This window comes from Convolutriloba macropyga, chromosome 15 (assembly GCF_964194025.1).
Source record: "Convolutriloba macropyga chromosome 15, txConMacr16.3, whole genome shotgun sequence".
NCBI lineage: Eukaryota > Metazoa > Xenacoelomorpha > Acoela > Convolutidae > Convolutriloba > Convolutriloba macropyga.
In genome coordinates this window covers 22,970,290-22,991,656 of record NC_134482.1, presented here as the reverse complement: position 1 = coordinate 22,991,656, position 21,367 = coordinate 22,970,290, and the positions used below count along the sequence as shown (strand labels likewise).

Below are 21,367 nucleotides of genomic sequence, written 5' to 3'. Positions count from 1 at the left end.
GACTCAATGTTTACTTTCTGGTATATGGGAAGCTAGTGTTTTGCGATTTAATCATTGCACTGTTTTAACTACCGTCTAATTTACACAAAAATTATATAAAGGGAAGGTCAAAAGTGTTAGAAAATTAGCTATTCCCAACACCCTCCACCCAGCCCCACAAACACACTAATACACTTACATATCGAATGCGTTGTGGCACATATACGTTAGGCTATCAGGTATATTTAGGGTAATAGTACGGCTGTTATGATATAGTCTCTTCATTGAAGGGGGGAGGGGGGTGCTTGTGCTCGCAGTTTAGGTTGAGAATAGCAGTAATTCTATTTTGACAGGAAAATATTGACAGAATAATCGCAATCAGAGACAAGGGGCAAGTCAGCGAAAATAAAACAACTAGACTAGAATTATTGCGGAAACATGGTTAATGTAACGTCGGGCACAATCATCACTGTTAAAAACAGTAGTCTATAATTCCGCATTCAGTTCTTTTCTCCCGAGGTGGAATGACGGCGCTCGTCGAGTGGAAATGTAGGCAGAGGAGATGAGATGAATAAGCTTCCCCTCTCATCAGGTGGAATTCACACGAGTACGGCAGACAGGCAGAAAGACACAAAGAGTATGAACAAAAATCTTCCTCTGCACATTTGAGCCGAATCTTGCCACAGCTGGTTGAATTTGGTGTAGCCTGAAACATTGTTAACATAACCAAGACAGCCACGAGTACCTAGCGCTTGTCTTATTTCGATAAATTTTAACTTTTATATACCATACAAATGCAGTAAATTTCTCAACTTTTATATGCCATATCGTGCGCTCGTAGTGTTAAAAATCATTGAAATGTTGGATCTATTCTGTCCCCCCCCCCCCCCCAAGCTTAGTGAGCAAAAATCTTCAATGACCCCCCAGGTGCACGTGCTATTTTCTTAGATTGTAACGTGCTATATAACAACATATAATTTGTAACTGGGGGTCATAAAAAACACTGGGGGGGGGGGGGACAGAATAGATCCGAAATGTTTCTGAACAAAAAATTGTGATTAGCATCTCATGGACCCAAATAAATAACCCTATTTAAATAAAAATGACAAATAATAATCTGTTAGTTAATCTGTACTACCCATTTTAGGTCGTGTAAGTTTGCTTTTTCCAAAAAGTTGGAAGTTACAAAGCAGCGCATGATTTTCGAGCTGATTTTGCGCATCCAGATCAAACTTCGCGGGTAACCTATAGTTACTTATATATGCTGATTCACTACAATTATTTGCAGCACAAATCCTCAACAATATAATTGCAGCACTATACTGGCGAAACCCATCCTCGTCAATAGGTTATGGGGCCACGATTTCGACTGAGATAAAGATAAGCACAGAGGGTGGACCGTGCAATATTGTGGAGAACCATAGATAATCTAAGAAAGGAAACCAGAGCAAGCAAAATAGGCAGAAAGCTGACCATGAGAAGTCAACGGCAGACTTCCCTGCTAGCTTGACACCTTTTGTACTCTGGTTGAAACTACACAGCTTGTCATATGAAGATACCCGGCAGATTTCCGGCAAATAGCCTCTAACGATTACAATTAACCCAATTGGGATTGAAAGAACAGACATAAAATTACTGTTGTACCAAAACAATTTTGAAGCGCAAACTATTTAGATTTCATATAGTAGTTAGACATACAACCGTTTCTTAAATAATATAAATAAGCATTAAAGATGTTAACTAACTTATAAGAACACAGTTCAAGTAGCGGGCATCCGAAATTGCGCTTTAAAGGTTTGACCTCTTTCCAATTCTAATTTTGGTTTATAATACTGACTGTGCTCATTTTTTATTACAAAACACATTGAGCAGAATTCGCGAAGAATGAAAAGTCTAGAGAAGTCCAAACGATTTCTAGAAAATGTTAAAAAAGCCTCAAACAAACTTTTATTCGACGTAATAAAAAACAACAACAACTGAGATATAAGGGCGGCTATTAAAAACTACAAAATAGGGTCAAACGTAAAAATTCACTCATATCATGTCAAAGTAGTGAAACCCGTTAGATATGAATTTAAATCATTGGATGGACTCCAATAAGCCTCATCAGAGAGTCAATGGGGGGGGGGGGGGTAAGCAGTGGGGGGGGGGTCTTTAACCTCTAAGAACCGCTCTTCACACCATCAGTATAAGTCTCCAAAACAGTTTAGCTGAAACAGAGCTGAAAGGCTCTATTAGCACTTAGTGCCCGCTGGGCGCTACCTGTTTATCCGTTTTTGAGGACGAAAAGTCAAATGCGTCAGACGAAAAATCGGTCAAGCGAAATATCGCATTAAAAAAGAATGACAGGAATAATATAATTGCTATAAATTTCGCTTGAGAGCAATTAATAAGACAAATTATGCAAAACAGTTAATAAATTAAAGCGTACAATAAAGACACAGAAACAGAACTTAGTTGATGGACTGGCTAAAACCATCAACAAAAATTTCAAATGTCTCTACGGAAAATCAATGGAACATTCAAATGCCTCTAATGTTTTAGACGACATCACTTATTAGTAACAGCCGTTACTATGAAAGAGTCCTCATTGACTAAAAATTGGTAGTAACTTCAGCGCACCTTATTATTGGCAATAAAATCATTTTAAAGAGTGACGTTATTCATTCATGGTTACCAAAAAATGACCCACAGAGAGAAATATAGAGAAAAGGGAGCAAAGAACAAAAAAAGAACAACAGACGTACACACACGCACAAGTACATACAGACACAAACACGCACCGACGCACAACCCAAAATCATATTTTTGGCATCAAAATTTGGCACTTAACCTTGATTTTTATTTTTTGCACCTTATTGGTCAATGATAGTTCCTACATTCACAAATTTTGTCCAATGAAATCCTGTATAAAAAAATTTTGATCCGCGACGTGTTAACAACACGATTTTGTCGATCAATGGCCATTTACTCGATGACAATTTGAATCACTGTTTTCAAAAAACTGTTTCTTGAACATTATTTTGACAATTACTTGTTTTTTTTACAATTACAATGTTCTTTGGTCAAAAAAACTTTTTCTGTACCTTTAAGCGAAACATTATTTGGTCAACGACCTTTTAGCAACATTTTTGGTTACTGACCGTTTATCAACATTTTTCGGTTTATCAACATTCTATTGTATCAGCATTTTTCATTAGAAAACTTTTAACAACATTTTTCAAGTATTGACATGCAACCGCTTAACCGTGCTCTTCGTTATTACTGTTGAAAAATGGTGCTCAGTATGGCCTCTAAGACATGCATCACCTATGCATTCACGCTTTGAATATATAGATAGACTTGCCTCCACGGCCTATAAAATGACGTTTTTCCCCTAGGATGGGTGAACAAAAACTGCAAATTTGACTGAAGAAAAACCGGCTTCGCATATTTGTGGTTCCCTGTGCTTTTGACAGCTAGAATTGACTGAACCCTGTGCTTTTGACAGCTAGAAATGACTGCAAATTTTGAAAAAGAATAGAACAGTTTTGTAGGAAAAGAATAGTTATAGGAAAAGAAGCTCACTTTTAGAACGGACTTTCACACAAGCTTTCAGGCTTTTGGTGCTCGCGCGATATGCGCTATAGATGATTGTATCTTTTGTATATCGCAAACCTACAAACCTATTTATATTACATATATATATATATATATATTCCCAATTTTGAAAAAAATGGTACAACAATTACGGCAGTTGTTAAGCATCAAAAGGTATCATATGCAAAAAAAGACAAGATAATCTAATGAATGAAAAAAGATATACAATTATTGATTCTAAATTAACAGTGGGATAGCAATTTTAAGATGATTTAAGACAACACCCTTTCTTTAACTCCCAAAGCCAACAAAGCCCACTTCACAAATCCAAAAAGGAGCGTAACCTCATATGGTCGCCACAAACATCTTTTCGAGAAAAAAAAATGAAGTAAAGGCCAATAGTAGCTCGGCTCAGCTATCACTATCGCAGCTTTTAATACAGAGAAAGGAGGGGAAAATAAAAATTTTTCCATCAGAAGTTTTTTGGACACTACCCACTTTTTGCATCTACTTCAATTTTGAAATATTTTTTCGTTCGGTGGCTTTTCATGCATCCCTGTTTTTCTTCGGCGAATGGGCCTTCTGGCATCTGCAAATTTTGGTCAGTGACTCGTTTTGCAGTTCGGTCAATGACTCTTTTTCAATCTGCGCTTTTTCAGACATTAACCTTTTAAGAGAGCAACCTTTTCGGTTATTGACCACTCGCGATCTGTCTTTAACCATGCTACTCGAGAGCTATTAAACATGCCCTTCAGAAGCATCTTAAACATGCATTTTCGCATTTCGTTAAATAGGGTGCCTTATAAACTGTCATGCATTTAATACATAGGATTTGCTGCCAAAATCAAACTGAATTCAATCTTCATCTTTAAGAATCGCTTATTCCTGTGGGTCCTTCTAACCGCGTTCAATTACAAGCTGCTCTCATTCAACGGAGGTCTTGTAAATTATGATCATGTAATGAGATGGAATGAGAGAACTAACGCATAAGGAAGATGACAGGTTCCGATCTGTTTCCAAATCCGCCTCTGCTGTAGGGCTGCACCTCTAGAATGTACCTCTCTCCTCCCTTCAGTCCATACACAACTACTTCTGTCTCATCTTGGTCTCTCCGTCTCCAGTCGTACTCTTCTGTCTCGTTGTCAGGCAGTCCAAACTGTCTGTAGAACACCTGCAGCATCAAAAATCAACGTGAGCATGCATTTAAGAAACCAAACAACTTATTAATTGTTAAGGTAAAAAATCACAAGACGGATAATTTTATAATCTCCTAAATATAATTTTTTTCCAAACTGAATAATTTTTTTTTGCATTTTTTCACCTCGGGAAACGTGTTAACCAACACCTGAACAGTGAGAGTAACTATTTCCACAGCCACGCAGATCATGGTATAGGAATACTTATTTGGTTTAAAAAAGAGAAAGAGACATGCGAAATTTTGTTTCCTCCCATTTTAACCATAGAAACAATGATAATAAATTGCGTAAGAAGCGACCAGGTTAGATCCGATAGTTATGTAAACACAATCAGAAAATTCTTGAAATTATTATCTGAGAAGTAACTCAATAAAATCATTCAGTAAGTTTTTTTAGCAAAAACCTGATTAAGCAAAAAATATTAAATTTAACACTGCTCCAAACAAAAGCTAAAACTTTGCATGAATATATTTAAAACCAACTCCGTTGAGCACAGCACGAAATCCAGGTCAGCTGAACGCAGTTCCCTAGAGAATAAATCCAATTTGAAACTAAAACTTCTTGTCTCACTTGCCGAAGTGGTTAATTAACTAAGTCAGCTTCTCTTAGTAGACAGATGGTTTGGTTAGGTCGAGTCGCAAACCAATCGTAAGACATCTGATGGAGTTTAATAAAAAAAGTTTCTGAAGTCGTAAATACTTCGTAACAGTGATTTGATGATAGAGCTAGTTTCAGTTTGAGTTTCACTTCATGTGTGATCGTCACGTACTAATCACAGATACTAAATAAAGATGTTGACAATATGAGCAAATCAATATGGCTTCGACAGAATTGAGCATTGAGTTTTGCTTGTAACTCTATTCAAACCCTAGTACTCAATATGACCTTATAAGATTAAACGCTTTTTAGACGCTTGCCGGGCTTAACATAACTCTTTAAAAATGATGAAGATTCTACCAATACCTTTTGCCATTCCCTTATAGTTCTCCAAATTTGATGGAAATACCGTTATACTAAATAACACAAAAACCAATTGTACAGTTCTTAACAATCATAATCCATGCTGTGATACCATATGTGCAACAAAATGGGATGGTCATATGACCAAAACAAAGTTCTTTGTAAAAAACATGTAAAACAAAAATTGCGTTAATAACTTGATTGAAAAAAAAAACAATATACTGAGTTCGGTGTAAACAGTGCTCAAGGAAAGTGCTTCTCAGATTAATCGAAAAAGATACCAACAATGAGGCTTGAATAAAATTAAGTTGAAAGTTTTAAAACGGATTATTATATTGACAAGAACAAAAAACAGTAGAATTAAATAAACTAGAAATATAACAGAAATAAATCAGAACATAAATTAGGATGAGATTATTAGGGATGTATTTGCTCTTTTTACGAGAAAATAAGACGAGAAATATTGGCTCCTTTAACTGAAAATTTAAATAAGAAAACTGAAAATCTGATATTATATTTAAAAAACTTTAAAAAGGAGCTTAACACCGGCGCTACCAAGATTCTACCAATACCTTTTGCCATTCCCTTATAGTTCTCCAAATTTGATGGAAATACCATTATACTAAATAACACAAAAACCAATTGTACAGTTCTTAACAATGATAATCCATGCTGTGATACCATATGTGCAACAAAATGGGATGGTCATATGACCAAAACAAAGTTCTTTGTAAAAAACATGTAAAACAAAAATTGCGTTAATAACTTGATTGAGAAAAAAAACAATATACTGAGTTCGGTGTAAACAGTGCTCAAGGAAAGTGCTTCTCAGATTAATCGAAAAAGATACCAACAATGAGGCTTGAATAAAATTAAGTTGAAAGTTTTAAAACGGATTATTATATTGACAAGAACAAAAAACAGTAGAATTAAATAAACTAGAAATATAACAGAAATAAATCAGAACATAAATTAGGACGAGATTATTAGGGATGTATTTGCTCTTTTTACGAGAAAATAAGACGAGAAATATTGGCTCCTTTTACTGAAAATTTAAATAAGAAAACTGAAAATCTGATATTATATTTAAAAAACTTTAAAAAGGAGCTTAACACCGGCGCTTTGGAAGGTTTAGAAGTTCTTTGTCATTATTATAACCAGATGATAGAACCGATCCACGAATCGCGTTCCCTGCCGAACTTACTGTTAATAATCAAATGATTAGTAGAATTGTAGAAACAAGAAAAAGAAGGAAATAAATAATTAGAATTAAAACAAGGCGCTGCAAACTGAATTAGAACAAATGCTGTAGATGTATCCCTAACATCTATGGAAATAAAGATAGATTGATAGATAGGAGTACAAGATAATTCCTATGATTTCACTAAAAGACCATAAATGTTTGTTACGACTATAGATGTATCAGAACAAGATAATGGGGCTCAGAATATTTCTAATATGAGAATTGATATGATAGGTGATAGAGCAGGCATCATTAACTCCATAATAAGTAGAAGCTTCCGGTTCAAACAATGCAAATCAGGTAACTTGTATTGCAGATTTGCAATCCACCTATGCTGGCCCAAACCAATTTACAGAAAGTTAGGAATTACTGGTACAACAAACAAAGGCTGGTAATGGTTTTCTATATAAAGAGAAATGAAACGTATTATTTAAAGACGTCAGCGGTTGCTACTGGCGAAACGTGAATCCAATTAGTTACTTAGATTCTTAGTTAATTACGTTTTTTTTCACATTTTGTTTTCGAAACAAAAGTTATTTTTCAATCTTCCAAGTATTTGTTGTTACCTCTTATGGTCTTATCGCGTAGCAAAAATAACTCCTCTCGATGGCCTCCTAGTACGAAGTAATATTGGTCAATTTATTGGCTCCAACTTTAGGATAACGTGTCCATTGGTCGAGATACCATTTGTTTTCAAGATGTTTAGGTAAATTTGTGATTCTTGTATTTATTTAGTTCTTTTGTCTTTTTACTGCCATTAGAGCTGCTGAAATACATTTCGTGATATCTAATGTTTTATGGTATGCTGTTATTAAGGATTTTAGCATGTAGTTATGTGGTTACTACTCAAACTAAAGTTGCGTAGAGCCAATACTTTCTTTAAAAAATGTTATTAAGAATTCTTAAAACACTATCATGGAAGCAGAAATCTTCAAATTGTTTTTATTTTAATGCTCATTATTGCATATACAGGGTCATTGGCTTTGTTCAGTGTCTTAGTTTAATATTGCCGGTTATTGAAAAGAGCGGAGAAGTATGTGTGGAGAGTAAAGATAAATCGCATTAAAACTGCCATTACACTATGACTGAGTCTTCTCATCAGCTGCGGTGCATTTTACTTATACAGCATATAGAGTTTGTACTTAGAGTCTTCCGCGCTTTACTTGTTCGCCTAGTTTTTTTAACGAAAAGTCACACGTAAGATGAAAACTCGCAAAGGTAAGAACATAAACAAAAAAAATGGCATTAAAAGACCGCAAGAATATTATTGCTGCAACAAACTTCGTTTGAGAGAAGTTAAAAAATATTTACACAGTGCATCACACTGAAAACCTGCTTTGTTTCTCTCAAATTGTTGCTGTGCATTTGGCGATAACTAAATAATCGATTATAGCCCTCAGATTGCCTCAATAGCTCAATCAGACTTAAGTGCTGTAAAAAATAGATAGCGACAGATACAGAAATGGTCTAATGAAGTTGCCGATGCAACATAATACACTATTTAAAAAAATTTTAAATAAGTAACTTTTCTAGCTTTTCGAAAATTCAAAATACTTAAGCTTTGTTGCAATGCTTTATTCTTGACAGCTTTCATTATGTGGGACTCCTTTATTGACCTTGAAAAGGTTTCGAGTAACCTTATTTTTAGTTTTGAGAAGTTATTTAGAGAGTGAGGTCAGTCATTTGATTTTGAAAATCTTATCAGGCAGTTCAGCTTAAATCGACCTTGAATTCAGTTAAGATATGACGTCACGCATATAGAAGAAGCAAAAGAGCAATTACAGAGCGGTATAAACGTGTGAACAGAAACTCTCTTCGCTCAGCTTACCACTTCGCAGCTATTATTGAGTAACATGAGGAATGTAACCAAAATTTCAATTTTCAATTTGATTTTGTGTGAAATAAATAATGAAGTTATCCTGGTTCTTTTTTAATCTCAGCTAGCGCATCTATTTATTGCTCTGCGTCTGGTTTTGATGGTTTTTTAGCTGAATGTTGAGTTGAGCATTTTCTTTGCTGACAACAGCCAATCGTTTCTTCATTTCATCGGAGTAATTCTTCCAATAGTCTACCTCTCCTCTCAAATTCTCTGTCATTTTCACAAGTTCACTGTTGTCTACAACCACAGCAGGTATCAACTCAGCTCTTTTAATAATAAGCATAGCCGCCTTTTTACCCATGGAGTCACATCAGGATTAAAACAGAAAAAAGAAGAGACAGAAATTGACAGAAGTGTCAAAAAAAGTTCTGATTTGGCAAGCAGTTTATATTTCTAAAATTTTATCTGATTCAGCTTCTAAAACAATGCTTTTAAGCTTAATACTACTTCCAGCTAGCATGTATTCACTACATTGCGTAATTCAATGTGTGAAAGATTTCAAAGTCCCATTAAGTTGAACCAGTGGTAAGTGTACTTATGTAAAACGAAAAACGTGATCGAAAGGTAAAACTGATGACATAAGAGGACAAGTCCTGACAAACAATTCAAAATAATTTCATTGACTAAACAAGCAACCAGATTAAAATCACTACGAAAGCTATTTAGTAAAAAACCGATCAAAAGTAAAAACAGTAAAAAATCACACTCATATTGCCGCATGTGGACAAAATCAGAACCGAGAAAGCGAATTTTTGTTCAAACACCCTTTTTTCACTCGACCACAAAATAAGAGTACGAGACTTCACTCTGCAAAATCAGTTGGTTTTTCGCTCCACTTCCTGACCAAAATCAATACTCTAATCTGACTTCAAAAATCATGAAAATGTGTGAACATATCTTAAAAAACATAGCCGGAAGACTCCGGATTCGACTCGAAGTAAAAAAATTAACTGGCACTAGCTAAACACTAACTGATAAAACTATCAACTTCACTATACTTCAATTTGAAACCAGCGGAGTTAACAAATTATCCGGGAAAAACAAATTATGAAAACACCTTCTCAAACACTAACTGATAAAACTATCAACTTCATTATACTTCAATTTGAAACCACCGGAGTTAACAAATTATCCGGGAAAAACAAATTATGAAAACACCTTCTCGAAAAATTTTTGAAAGTTGCGACTCCAGAAGCATTGTATATGATAAATTCTCTAGTATATTTAAACTTAGCTCTAAAATTGATTATCAAAGGGTTAAATGAATATAGCCAGTGATTATGCTCGAAAAAGGAGAAAAATCGATGGAAAACGGCAAAATCGGCTAAAATTTTTTAATAATATTCTCTGAAACAAGCAAAATGTCAATAACTGTTCTCAACAAACAAGAAGAAACAGTTTCTGCGGGTTCAAAGAGCACCTAAGCGACACTCAAACGCACCGTAAAACACAAAAAAAACAGCAGCAAGAACTAAAATTTAAATAACCGCAGAACTGAAATTAATTTATGAAAATATGTGCTATCAAACATTTAATGGTTTCCACTTGGTAATTAAAACAGTGTCAACGACATAAACCAAACATTTTAACACGAAACAATTATTGCGAAAGTCATGAAAAAAAGGAAGAATAAAGCAAAAAAAATTTAAAACAGGAAAATTAAACTAAAATATCTTTAAAATTAGACTATTCAAGTTTCTTAAAACAAACTCAAACTAAAATTTCGTAACAAAAATCCCACAAAAGCAAACGTGCAAGCTCATTTCAACCAGAAATGTAATCCCAAACACTGAAAACAAGAAGAAAGAGGACAAAAACCGCTAAAACGTTTGAAAAGGCGAAATCAGCAAAAGCTCAAGATTGCATATAAGCTCAAAATTGCATAAATACAGCGCCTCAATACAATTCGAGTTCTTTGAAATGTAAAAAAGGAGAGAACCTAATTAATAACCGTTGAGAGGCTGACGGCGACCATTAAACATACCCGGCAGATTGCCGGAAAATAGCCGCCGTTGAGTCCAATAAGCATGATTGGGATTGAAATAACAGAAGATATTGAAAAAAAAAAGATTTTTGTACAAAAACATTTTTTTAAGTCCGATTTATTTTGATGACATTTCGTAGATGAACATACTTCTGTTTCTTAGAGAGAGGCTACAGGGGCTACTATCAATAACAATAAGCATTAGAGATGGTAAATAAGACTTATGGGAACGACGTTCAAATAGCGGGCTTCTAAAATTGGGCTTTATGGGTTTATCCCGTTTCTACTTCTAACTTCAATTTTTTATACTGACTCTGTTCATTTTGAATTGTTTTGCTGAGCAACTGATGTTCAAAATCACTTTTAGCAGAATTAGAGAAGAGAGAAACTAGCCTAGAGAAGTCAAAAAATATCACGCAAAATGTTGAAAAAGCGGCAAAATGAGGTAAAGCGAAACATTTTTTTATTCGACGAAGTAAAAAAATAGGAGCGCTATAATAGCCGGCTGAGAAGATGAGGACGGCTATTAAAAAATATAGGAGCGCTATAATAGCCGGCTGAGAAGATGAGGGCGGCTATTAAAAAGCAATACTTGCTTCATATGGCCATAGAAGCTTCCAAAAATTTCGCTCGCTCATGGAAACTTTATATAATCGTGAACATATAATCACTCTCGTCCTTCTCATCTTCTCTTTTCTTCAGTTTTTCGCTTTCCAGCTGTTTTAAATACTCCACAAAAATATTACTGATCAAAAAAGGACGCTCCACCAATAGTCTTCGAGTCGTAAAAAAGACAGAGCCCCAATACAATTCAAGTTCATTAAATTGTAAAAAAAGGAGAACGCCTAAACAATAGCCTTTGAGAGGCTGACCACTGCTATTTAAAATGGATCTTATTAGTCTGATTCAGTAGCTGAGCTGCAGCTGGTGTAGTTGTATGGTCTATGATGAGTTCCTTTGATCATAAGTGCAATGTAGTTTCTGAAGGTGAGGAATTGGACATAGTCAATGTGTCTGCCCCATTTGAGGTCGTGTTCCAACACCTCCAAGTATTTGTTCATCTGCTCATCCAAACTCAACATAGACATCACAAGTGGGTGCTGTTTAACCAATACTTTATACTGTCTCTCGCTCCCAGTATGCAGAGATAAGATAACTGTCACAATAAAGCGATTCCTGCTTACCAAAACAGGAGCCAAATATTAATATATTTAATTGTTCCCGACTTCTGCGTTCAGTGATACTCGGAAAAGTTTCAATGAAACTCGCGTCTTCAGAAATCACCAAATTGCTTTATGAGGCTCCAATCGTATTCATCTGCGAGCATACAAGTTTCGACAAGGAAAACAAATTTCACGGATAAAAGAAATAATAAAAAGATTGCGCGTCAGAAGAAACGTAAAACAGGAAAAATTCACGTGCACCACAGAATGCAGAGTTTGCTTGCGTCCGAGATGAAACGCTTAATTCTTATATATCTCATAAATTATGAACATCGCTCAGAAATGCGTATCTCCATACAACCAGCCACTAGTTCTATATTTGCATTGCCGTATATAAGATTTTCTGCCTATTTAAAACATTTAAGAGGCTATTAGTTCTTTCCTAAACCACAGCTAGCTGAAACTAACAGAAATGCTGAAACAAAAATTGTAAAACACTGATCAGCAACCACCATTGAAAATCTCTAAAATGCTATTCAATAGCAAAGAGAACACTAGCAGCCTAGTATCATTAGAGACAAAGCACCAAATTTTTTAAGTAAAGTCATCCTGAAACATTTTTAATTTAAAAATTAGCCCTTCAAATGTCTAGAGGACTAACAAAACACACTGAAAGCAACACTGGAGAAAAATAAAAGCCAAAAACAAAGAAGTTTTAACATCACCCCTCAAAACAATTGTCAACATTGCTTCTGCTGATTGAATTCATGATGGAAACCCAAAAGGTGAAAATATACAAGGAAGACTGCCTGAAAATAACCACCGTTGATTCCCATAACTCCCATTGGGATTGATGAAAAATTTTTGTACAAAACAGTTTTAAAGTGCAATATCTTTTATTTCATTTCGTAGCTAGACATGATACTCTTCCCTAATGAGAGGATAAGGGGCTATCATCAATACCAACAAGCATTAGAAATGGTAACTAATTATATGTTCTCGCAATTTCACTTCTGATTATAGTTCTCGGAAGTCGAAGGGACGATTAGAGCTCAAAGCCAAGGGCGCTTGCGCCCGAGGCTGAGCTCGAATTGTCAAAGGATTCCTAGAACTATACTCTAACTTACTTAGACCTCAATTTTGCTGTTCAAAACTCATAGAGAGAATTCAGTTGAAATTTATAGTAACATTGCAATTCTGCACATTTCGAAAGAATACTTTTTCATCAACTCGTTGTTTCTTAGAGTTAATTTCGTTTTTCTATTTCTAAATCTTTACTTTTTCCGGCTCGTCAAACAAAACCAGTTCTCGTTCCCAATCGTAATCGTCACCGAAATCGTTATTAGTCGCATCCAATTTTGTCACATCCAATCAATGTTCACATCCCGATAACTATTCGGAATTTTTGATATTCATCTTCAATAACTGTTCTTTTAATAATCTCCAATAATAGTTTGATATTATTGTAGGAGTAAAGGGATCGCAGAAGTTGTCAGTAGGCGCTGTTGTGGCAATCTCAAAGTAACTCTTCATGCTTTTAAAAAATGAGCAAACTGAAATTTTTTCTTTATATTGAATCAAAAACAGACCTAACAAAAATGCTGTTTGCCAAAATCTTTTTTTGTGAATGTTTCCTCTTTTTAACTATCCCCTTTGAGGCTTCCACGAATTTTTCCAAGAAGTTTGCTCAGTTGATTCCTCATTTTTTTTACAGATTTGTCAATTCAACTATTGTCAAAAATTTTGTGGGATATCGAACGTGATATCTTGAAAAAAAGTGGGATGCGTAAAAAGTATAAAAGACCTCTTGCTTGATCAGCTTTCCAAACTTTTGATTAACCCTAACTTTATTGTTGATTTTCATTAACAACGAAATAGAGAAATTGAGGTCTAATATTTATCAGAATAAAGTAGCAGGCATCTAAACTTGGCTTAATGATTTCACTTTTATATGACTCAAAATTTTACTTTGACACTCAAATGCGTCAAGTAAAATAACCTTAACTAACTAAAAGCCTTAAATAGCATATCATAATACTTTAGAAGTAATTTTTGAGAGTGTATACTCAAATATACACCAATTTTTACATTGTTTTTCAAATATACACTAATTTTTACATTAATTTCAAATATACACTAACTCAACGTTTCGCTCTGTCAAAACTGGCGGTATGAACGAAATGCTACTCTATTTTCGCTCCACTCTCCACAATTTATCAGCAGTAAACTAACATTTTTCACGCGTCTCACTTTCTGCGTCAATTTCACTGTTTCAATTGTAAGAAACCAGGAATCAAGAAGCAAGAGTATTAACCTTGTATCCCTCGAAGTTTGAATCTCCACTCTTCTGCTTAATGGGCGACCATCTCACCCTCACTGCACTGCTGCTGTAGGAGAACACATCCACCTGACTAGGGGCTTCGGAGGGTGCTGCAAACATAGTCGTTACATTGCCAGCAAGTATCTGCGATAGCTTTGTAGACTTGTAGTCCCAAAAAATGATTTAAAAAAATTCATTTTATAAAAACTATCGGATATTTCATATTTTTGTTTAGAAGAATTGCATAACTTATGAGTAAAACATATTACCTGCCCTCATATGAACTTCATTTAGAGTGACATATAGTCAGTTTGCCTTATCTCCATCAATTAGAGTCAGTAAAAATCATTTTGAAAGCGAGGAAAGTGATTTTTGAGAGTGATGTAAGTCGCATATAACCAAAGACTTAGTCACGCAAATGCAAGAAAAACTCGCTCCACTAAGTGGCGCCAAGCACGCAATTCAGTCGAAATTGCCTGAAATGAACAAAAAGCAGATTTGAACTGAGTGTTACATAAGGTCGCAACAAAAATCTTGACAAAGCATAAAAAAATATAGCAAGAAACATCCTAACCAACAAAACAAGAATTTAATTGAGCACTAACTAGAACTAGAAATGACTAGGAATGGGCTCGGAAAACCATTTAGAAAACAATTCGATCGAGAAAACAAATAAAAAACAGTCAAAATCAAAGTCAAAATGCCGCATTTGAACAAACATAGCCGGCAGATTGCCGGAATAGCTGCAGTAGACGTGCGTGCCGTATAAAAAAAGATTAACAGATACAGATATAAGTTGACAAAGTTATCGACACCGCTCAAAATCGTTAAAAAACATTCAGCGATAAATTAATAAAGCTTTTTAAAATTCATTTCGCAAGGCTTTTTATTAGGGAACTTTATTTCACTTGACCTTTAGTTCGTTTGACCTTAAATTAATTCAAACTAAACTTGAGTATGAAAGTGCAAAATTCTTTTTATTAGGTAAGTCACGTATGATCACAACTTAATTAGGCAAATGACCTACACAATTTGGCTAAAGAATAAGTAAAACTTTTTCGGGTTTGCTGTCTGAACAAATGTAAAACAAATAAAGAGCGTCAGACACAAAAACCACGAACACCGCAATATAGCTCCACTCAACTTACGCTTCGCAGCCATAAAAACACCGCTAGCGAGAAAGAATATTTCTTCAAACAATGATTTTCAAACTTGGTGAGCTAATTAGAGTTAGCAAACTTCACGCTACAAAACCAATGCCCTTTTCGCTCCACTTCTTGTTTCAGCGTGACCAAAATCGCTAATCCAATTTGACTTTAAAAAAGAATAAAAATGTGTGAACGGATCTTTAAAAAAGAGTGCCCCAAAACAATTCAAATTATTTGAATTGTAAAAAACACAAGAGGAGTCCAATAATAGATAATAGCTCCACTCAGCTATCGCAGCGATTGAACATGACCGACTAACATTTGGCAAATCGCTCTCAAACGATTGCCAACCGGTTACCTTCCTCAGTAGTTAGCTATGGTTTAGGGATGCTAGCTTCAGCTTAATTGAAGAGGTGTGGTATGAAATGGGGTCAAACTCTTAAGAACCGCCCCCTTCAAACAAGGAATCTCTGTCTCCAAAACAGATTCGGTGTACTCAGAGTCCAATCAGCCGAAAGGTTCTCTCAGAGAACTTAATGTCTCCCGGGCGTTACTTGTTCATCCCGGTTTTGAGGACGAAAGTCATAGGGTCATATGAAACATCGGTAAAGTGAAAAAAGCATAAAAACGACCAAAGCATAAGAACCACTATTATAATTGGTTCAGACTAAGCTTGAGAGCAATTAAACAAAACACAGTCAACAAGTTTTAATTAGCTAATTGCAGTCTCACCTCTCTTGTATGGAATCGGAAGCTTAATCAATGTTTCCTATCCATACTGCCACAAAAAGTCAATTTTCAAAATAGAAGAGATTTAAAACTTTAACATCTTTCATCTGCATAGCAATCATTCCGACATTGGATGAACAGAGCTGCTCACATAAACAAACGACTAACGTCGGATGAATCGCTCCCATCTGACTGGCGAGGGGTTTACTTTGCTCACAACATCTCAAAAATAATTTTAATTTATACAACACCTCTTCAACCGATTCGGAGGACCTTGCAGAGATTAGAACCTCTTAGAGCTGCACAAGAACTTAAGAAACCAAATGACTTTTTTCCTATTTGAATGATATAAACTAACAGGCCCCTGGAGCAATTTAAAAAATAGAGCCAAGTTAAAATATAGTGGCATGCACATTTCTCCACTTAGGCTTCATTGGTGAATCACCAGATAGCAGCAATATCAAAAAGAAATCCAAAAAAGAAAGAATTCTGAACAAATCCGGCAGATTGAAAACATCCGTTAAATCTTTCACCCGCGTTTGTTTCGTGATTTACAAACATACCCGGCAGATTGCCGGAAAATAGCCGCCGCTGATTCCAATAAGCATGATTGGGATTGAAAGAATAGAAGATATTGAAAAAAAAAGATTTTTGTACAAAAACATTTTTTAAGTCCGATTTATTTTGATGGCATTTCGTAGTTGAATATAATGTACTTCTGTTTCTTAGAGAGAGGCTACATGGGCTACTATCAATACCAATAAGCATTAGAGATGGTAACTAAGACTTATAGGAACGACGTTCAAATAGCGGGCATCTAAAATTGGGCTTTATGGGTTTATCCCGTTTCTACTTCTAACTTCAATTTTTTATACTGACTCTGTTCATTTTGAATTGTTTTGCTGAGCAACTGATGTTCAAAATCACTTTTAGCAGAATTAGAGAAGAGAGAAACTAGCCTAGAGAAGTCAAAAAAATATCACGCAAAATGTTGAAAAAGCGGCAAAATGAGGTAAAGCGAAACATTTTTTATTCGACGAAGTAAAAAAAATAGGAGCGCTATAATAGCCGGCTGAGAAGATGAGGACGGCTATTAAAAAAAATAGGAGCGCTATAATAGCCGGCTGAGAAGATGAGGGCGGCTATTAAAAAGCAATACTTGCTTCATATGGCCATAGAAGCTTCCAAAAATTTCGCTCGCTCATGGAAACTTTATATAATCGTGAACATATAATCACTCTCGTCCTTCTCATCTTCTCTTTTCTTCAGTTTTTCGCTTTCCAGCTGTTTTAAATACTCCACAAAATATTACTGATCAAAAAAGGACGCTCCACCAATAGTCTTCGAGTCGTAAAAAAGACAGAGCCCCAATACAATTCAAGTTCATTAAATTGTAAAAAAAGGAGAACGCCTAAACAATAGCCTTTGAGAGGCTGACCACTGCTATTTAAAATGGATCTTATTAGTCTGATTCAGTAGCTGAGCTGCAGCTGGTGTAGTTTTATGGTCTATGATGAGTTCCTTTGATCATAAGTGCAATGTAGTTTCTGAAGTACAATTGTCCTGAAATACAATTCAAAGAAATGAATGGAAAACTCAGATGTACTCTACCTGACCAGCCTATCAATTGAACAATGACGGCCAGAACACAAAAAAACATCTAAAAAAATTGGGAAACTAAAAAAAATCAAAACCAAACAAAAACATACTCATTGCTAAAACTCTTGAAGCTTTTAAACCAAAGGCAAAATTTTCTCCATTTAAAAATACCTATTTCAAAAATATGTTCAATACCAAATTTTGTTTCTGAAATTGGTCCAGTATTACATCTGCAAGACCTCAAAAATATTCATTGGCCCTTGAAGATCGATTAACTCGAAATTGACCAAAAAATTTGAAACAAAAAAGAAATCAACTGCAAATTATAAGGAAATGTTGCTGAAAATTGTGACATAAATATCTTCAGAATCATTTCTGTGTCTCTAGAGGCTATTCAGTAACCCAAATCCAAGCTTTAAAAACTCATTGGCTCATAGATCGATAGGAAATATTTTTTTAGAAAATTCAAACTTCAAAATTAGAAATTGGATCTATTAAAAAGTTGAAATTCATTCAATAGCCCCCTATCAACTATTTAATAACATACTATCAAACCCTGGATCAGGTTACCCAGCTACTGAGGCAAGAAAAAACAAAATAAATGTTTTAAAAAAACATGAAAAAATTGCAAACTCTAACAAAAAACTTCTAAAAGTCGAAAGGTTAAATTGTAAAAACAAATCCATTGAAACTATAAACCATGCAGTAACTTTTTATCAGAACGTGGAATAGGTTTTCTTGCACTTGAGAATATACAAATATCAAAAACTAACGAAAACTTCAGGAAACCTTAAAAAATTGCAGATTTTATCGAAAAAATGCTAAAATACGAGACATTAAAATAGTAAAGACCATTCCATTGTTACTAGAAACTATGCAGTGTCCTATTGACAAACCTCAAAGGAGATTACCTGGTCCCTGAAGCAGGAAAAACCAAAAAACTGATGAAAATTTAGATATTCAAAAGTTGAAACCTATTCCATGGCAACTAAAAATTTTTCAGTAACTTATTATCCAACCCCTAATGAGGTTTTCTGACCCCTGGGACTCAAACAACTTGAATAATGACAATAAATGTCAAAAAATATGAAAGAAATTGCAAGTTTTTGTCAAAAAATGCTAATATTCATACCTCAAAAGAGATTACCTGGTCCCTGAAGCAGGAAAAACCGACAAACTGATGAAAATTTTCTAAAACGAAAAAAAATGCGAATTTTGTCAAAAAAATTGCTAAAATTTGTGATATTCAAAAGTTGAAACCTATTCCATGGCAACTAAAAATTTTTCAGTAACTTATTATCCAACCTCTAATGAGGTTTTCTGACCCCTGGGACTCAAACAACTTGAATAATGACAATAAATGTCGAAAAATATGAAAGAAATTGCAAGCTTTTGTCAAAAAATGCTAATATTCATAATGGCAGAAAGTTGAAAACCATTCCATTATCAGAAACTATGCAGTAATTTATTATCTAACCCTTTATCAAACCCTAGAGGAGGTTTCTTGACACCTAGGGCTAAAAAAAACTCAAAAAATGACAAAATTTTCAAAAAACCTGAAAAAAATCGCAAAAATTGTTATCATATTTTGTGTTTGTGTTTGTAGTACTAAAACATATAGCCCATAAAATGGTCATAACAAGCAATTTTGTTTCACAAAAGGCTTTCATCAACTTTTAAAAACTTCAACCTAAGACTAATGAAACAAAAAACTAAAAAAAATCACAAAAAAAACATGAATTGCACCGTTTTGAGCCCAAAAACTCCTAAAAATGACCTTTTAACCTTAAATTAAGGCCATCCCAGCAGCTTCACCACTATAAGCACTTGCAGGACTACTAAAGCCCACTTTGGGCCTCTAATGAAACTTAATGACCGCTGGGCTTTACCTGTTTATCCCGTTTTGAAAGATCAAAGTCATTGAAAAATGTGTGAACACAGCTTAAAAAAACACAGCGCACCAATACAATTCAAATTCTTTGAATTGTAGAAATAACATAGCAGGACAAGTCCTGACGTACAATTCAACGAATTTTCATTGACTTAACAAACAACTAGACTTAGAACGGACAATGAGTGAATTGGGAAAACCATTTCCAAAAAAATCAGATAAAAACAAAAAAAAAACAGAAAATCAATGTCAAAATGCTCCTAGGGAGAACAAAAACCCACTAGTGAGATATGTAATATTAATTCTCACAAAAACTAGGTCCAGAATGAGCTGTGAATGGATTGGGAAAACTATATAGAAACAAATCCGATCCAAAAAATCGAAAAAAAACAGTCAAAATCAGAGTGAAATTGCCGCATGTGAACAAAAAACCACTACCGAGAAACCGAATTTTTGTTCAAACACCGTTTTCTCACTCTACTTGAAAATTAGAGCGAAAAACATTAACGCCGCAAAACCACTCGCGTTTTCGCTCCATTTCCTGTTTCGGCGTGACCAAAATCACCACTCCAATTCAAAAATCACTTCAAAAATTTGACTTCTCACTTTTGAAAATGTGTGAACAGATCTTGAAAAGACAGCGCCACAATACAATTCAAATTCTTTGAATTGTAATAGGAGCGCTATAATAGCCGGCTGAGAACATGAGCGCGGCTATTACTAATAGACTATTGGATTCATTGTTAAAGAACTCAGTGTGAGTACCAGTTCCACTGATACAATTTTTTCCAAACCTCCTGATAATTTCACAGAACTACCAGCCAACGATCGCCTTAAAATTCTCTGGCTGATGAGAAAACTACACGGTCTTGATTGAGACGAAGGTGAAATAGCGGTATTGTAAAATAAGAACTCCTAAGCAAACTCATACACAGATTTACTGTACACAATCTCGACAATTTGCTGTGCCCCATATTTCAGAAATCTTTACATTGAAAGACGTCCACTCGTACAAACTTCACACGAAGCACAAAAACAAAAACCAGTTGTCTTATCATTGTGCCGAATAAAGACCTAAAATTTTGCGCAGCAGCTGAAAAGCGATGCAGCGGAAAGAGTCAGCAACTTGGGCCACATACATTACAGAAAGCGTGAAAAACTTGAATTGTGTTACTCCGCTTGATGATCTGACAAATATTTTCCACAGAATACAAGATCCCTGCACACTGCCACAAAACTGTGCGTTTCACCAACAGCAGAAAAGTTCAAGTTTTTATAAACAATACCAACGTCGCACAGTAGTGCCGCTTTAACTCATCATACAGAAGTTACTTTGCAGCAAATACCCTATCACCAGAAGATGTTGATAGCTTTTGAGCATTTGTTCCTGTTATCGACAATGTTCTACCAGTTTCAACTTTAATTAGGCAACAAGTAGAGAGCGCAAGAACATTACAAATATTTCAACAATGGATATGAGCAAACTTCTAAAGAAATTTGTACAAGCTCAAACCACCAAATTGCGCAAAAATAGCCACCGCTGACCCGTTTGACGCACCGGATTGACACAAAGAAAGTGTTAAACTGCTTTCATTTGATGTGCAAATTCCGCATATTCGGCTAGATTCTCAAATTACACTTAATTCAGCTTCTAAGCTTAAAGCCATTACTAACCATAATACTAATGCCAGCTAGAA

The 21,367-nt window shown here is 35.0% G+C and overlaps 1 protein-coding gene across 1 annotated transcript in view; it reads right to left on the bottom strand.

The window, feature by feature from the left end:
- LOC142354029 (contactin-4-like) overlaps positions 1–21,367 on the bottom strand; it is a 330,197-nt gene that overhangs the window by 344 nt on the left and 308,486 nt on the right. The window contains exons 23-25 of the mRNA XM_075406293.1: positions 14,298–14,413; positions 4,543–4,729; positions 1–685 (exon numbers count right to left, since the gene is read on the bottom strand). The exon at positions 1–685 is cut by the window's left edge and continues 344 nt beyond it. Of these exons, the coding sequence (XP_075262408.1) occupies positions 579–685; positions 4,543–4,729; positions 14,298–14,413 (410 nt within the window). The 3' untranslated portion in view covers positions 1–578. The remainder of the gene's footprint in view (positions 686–4,542; positions 4,730–14,297; positions 14,414–21,367) is intronic.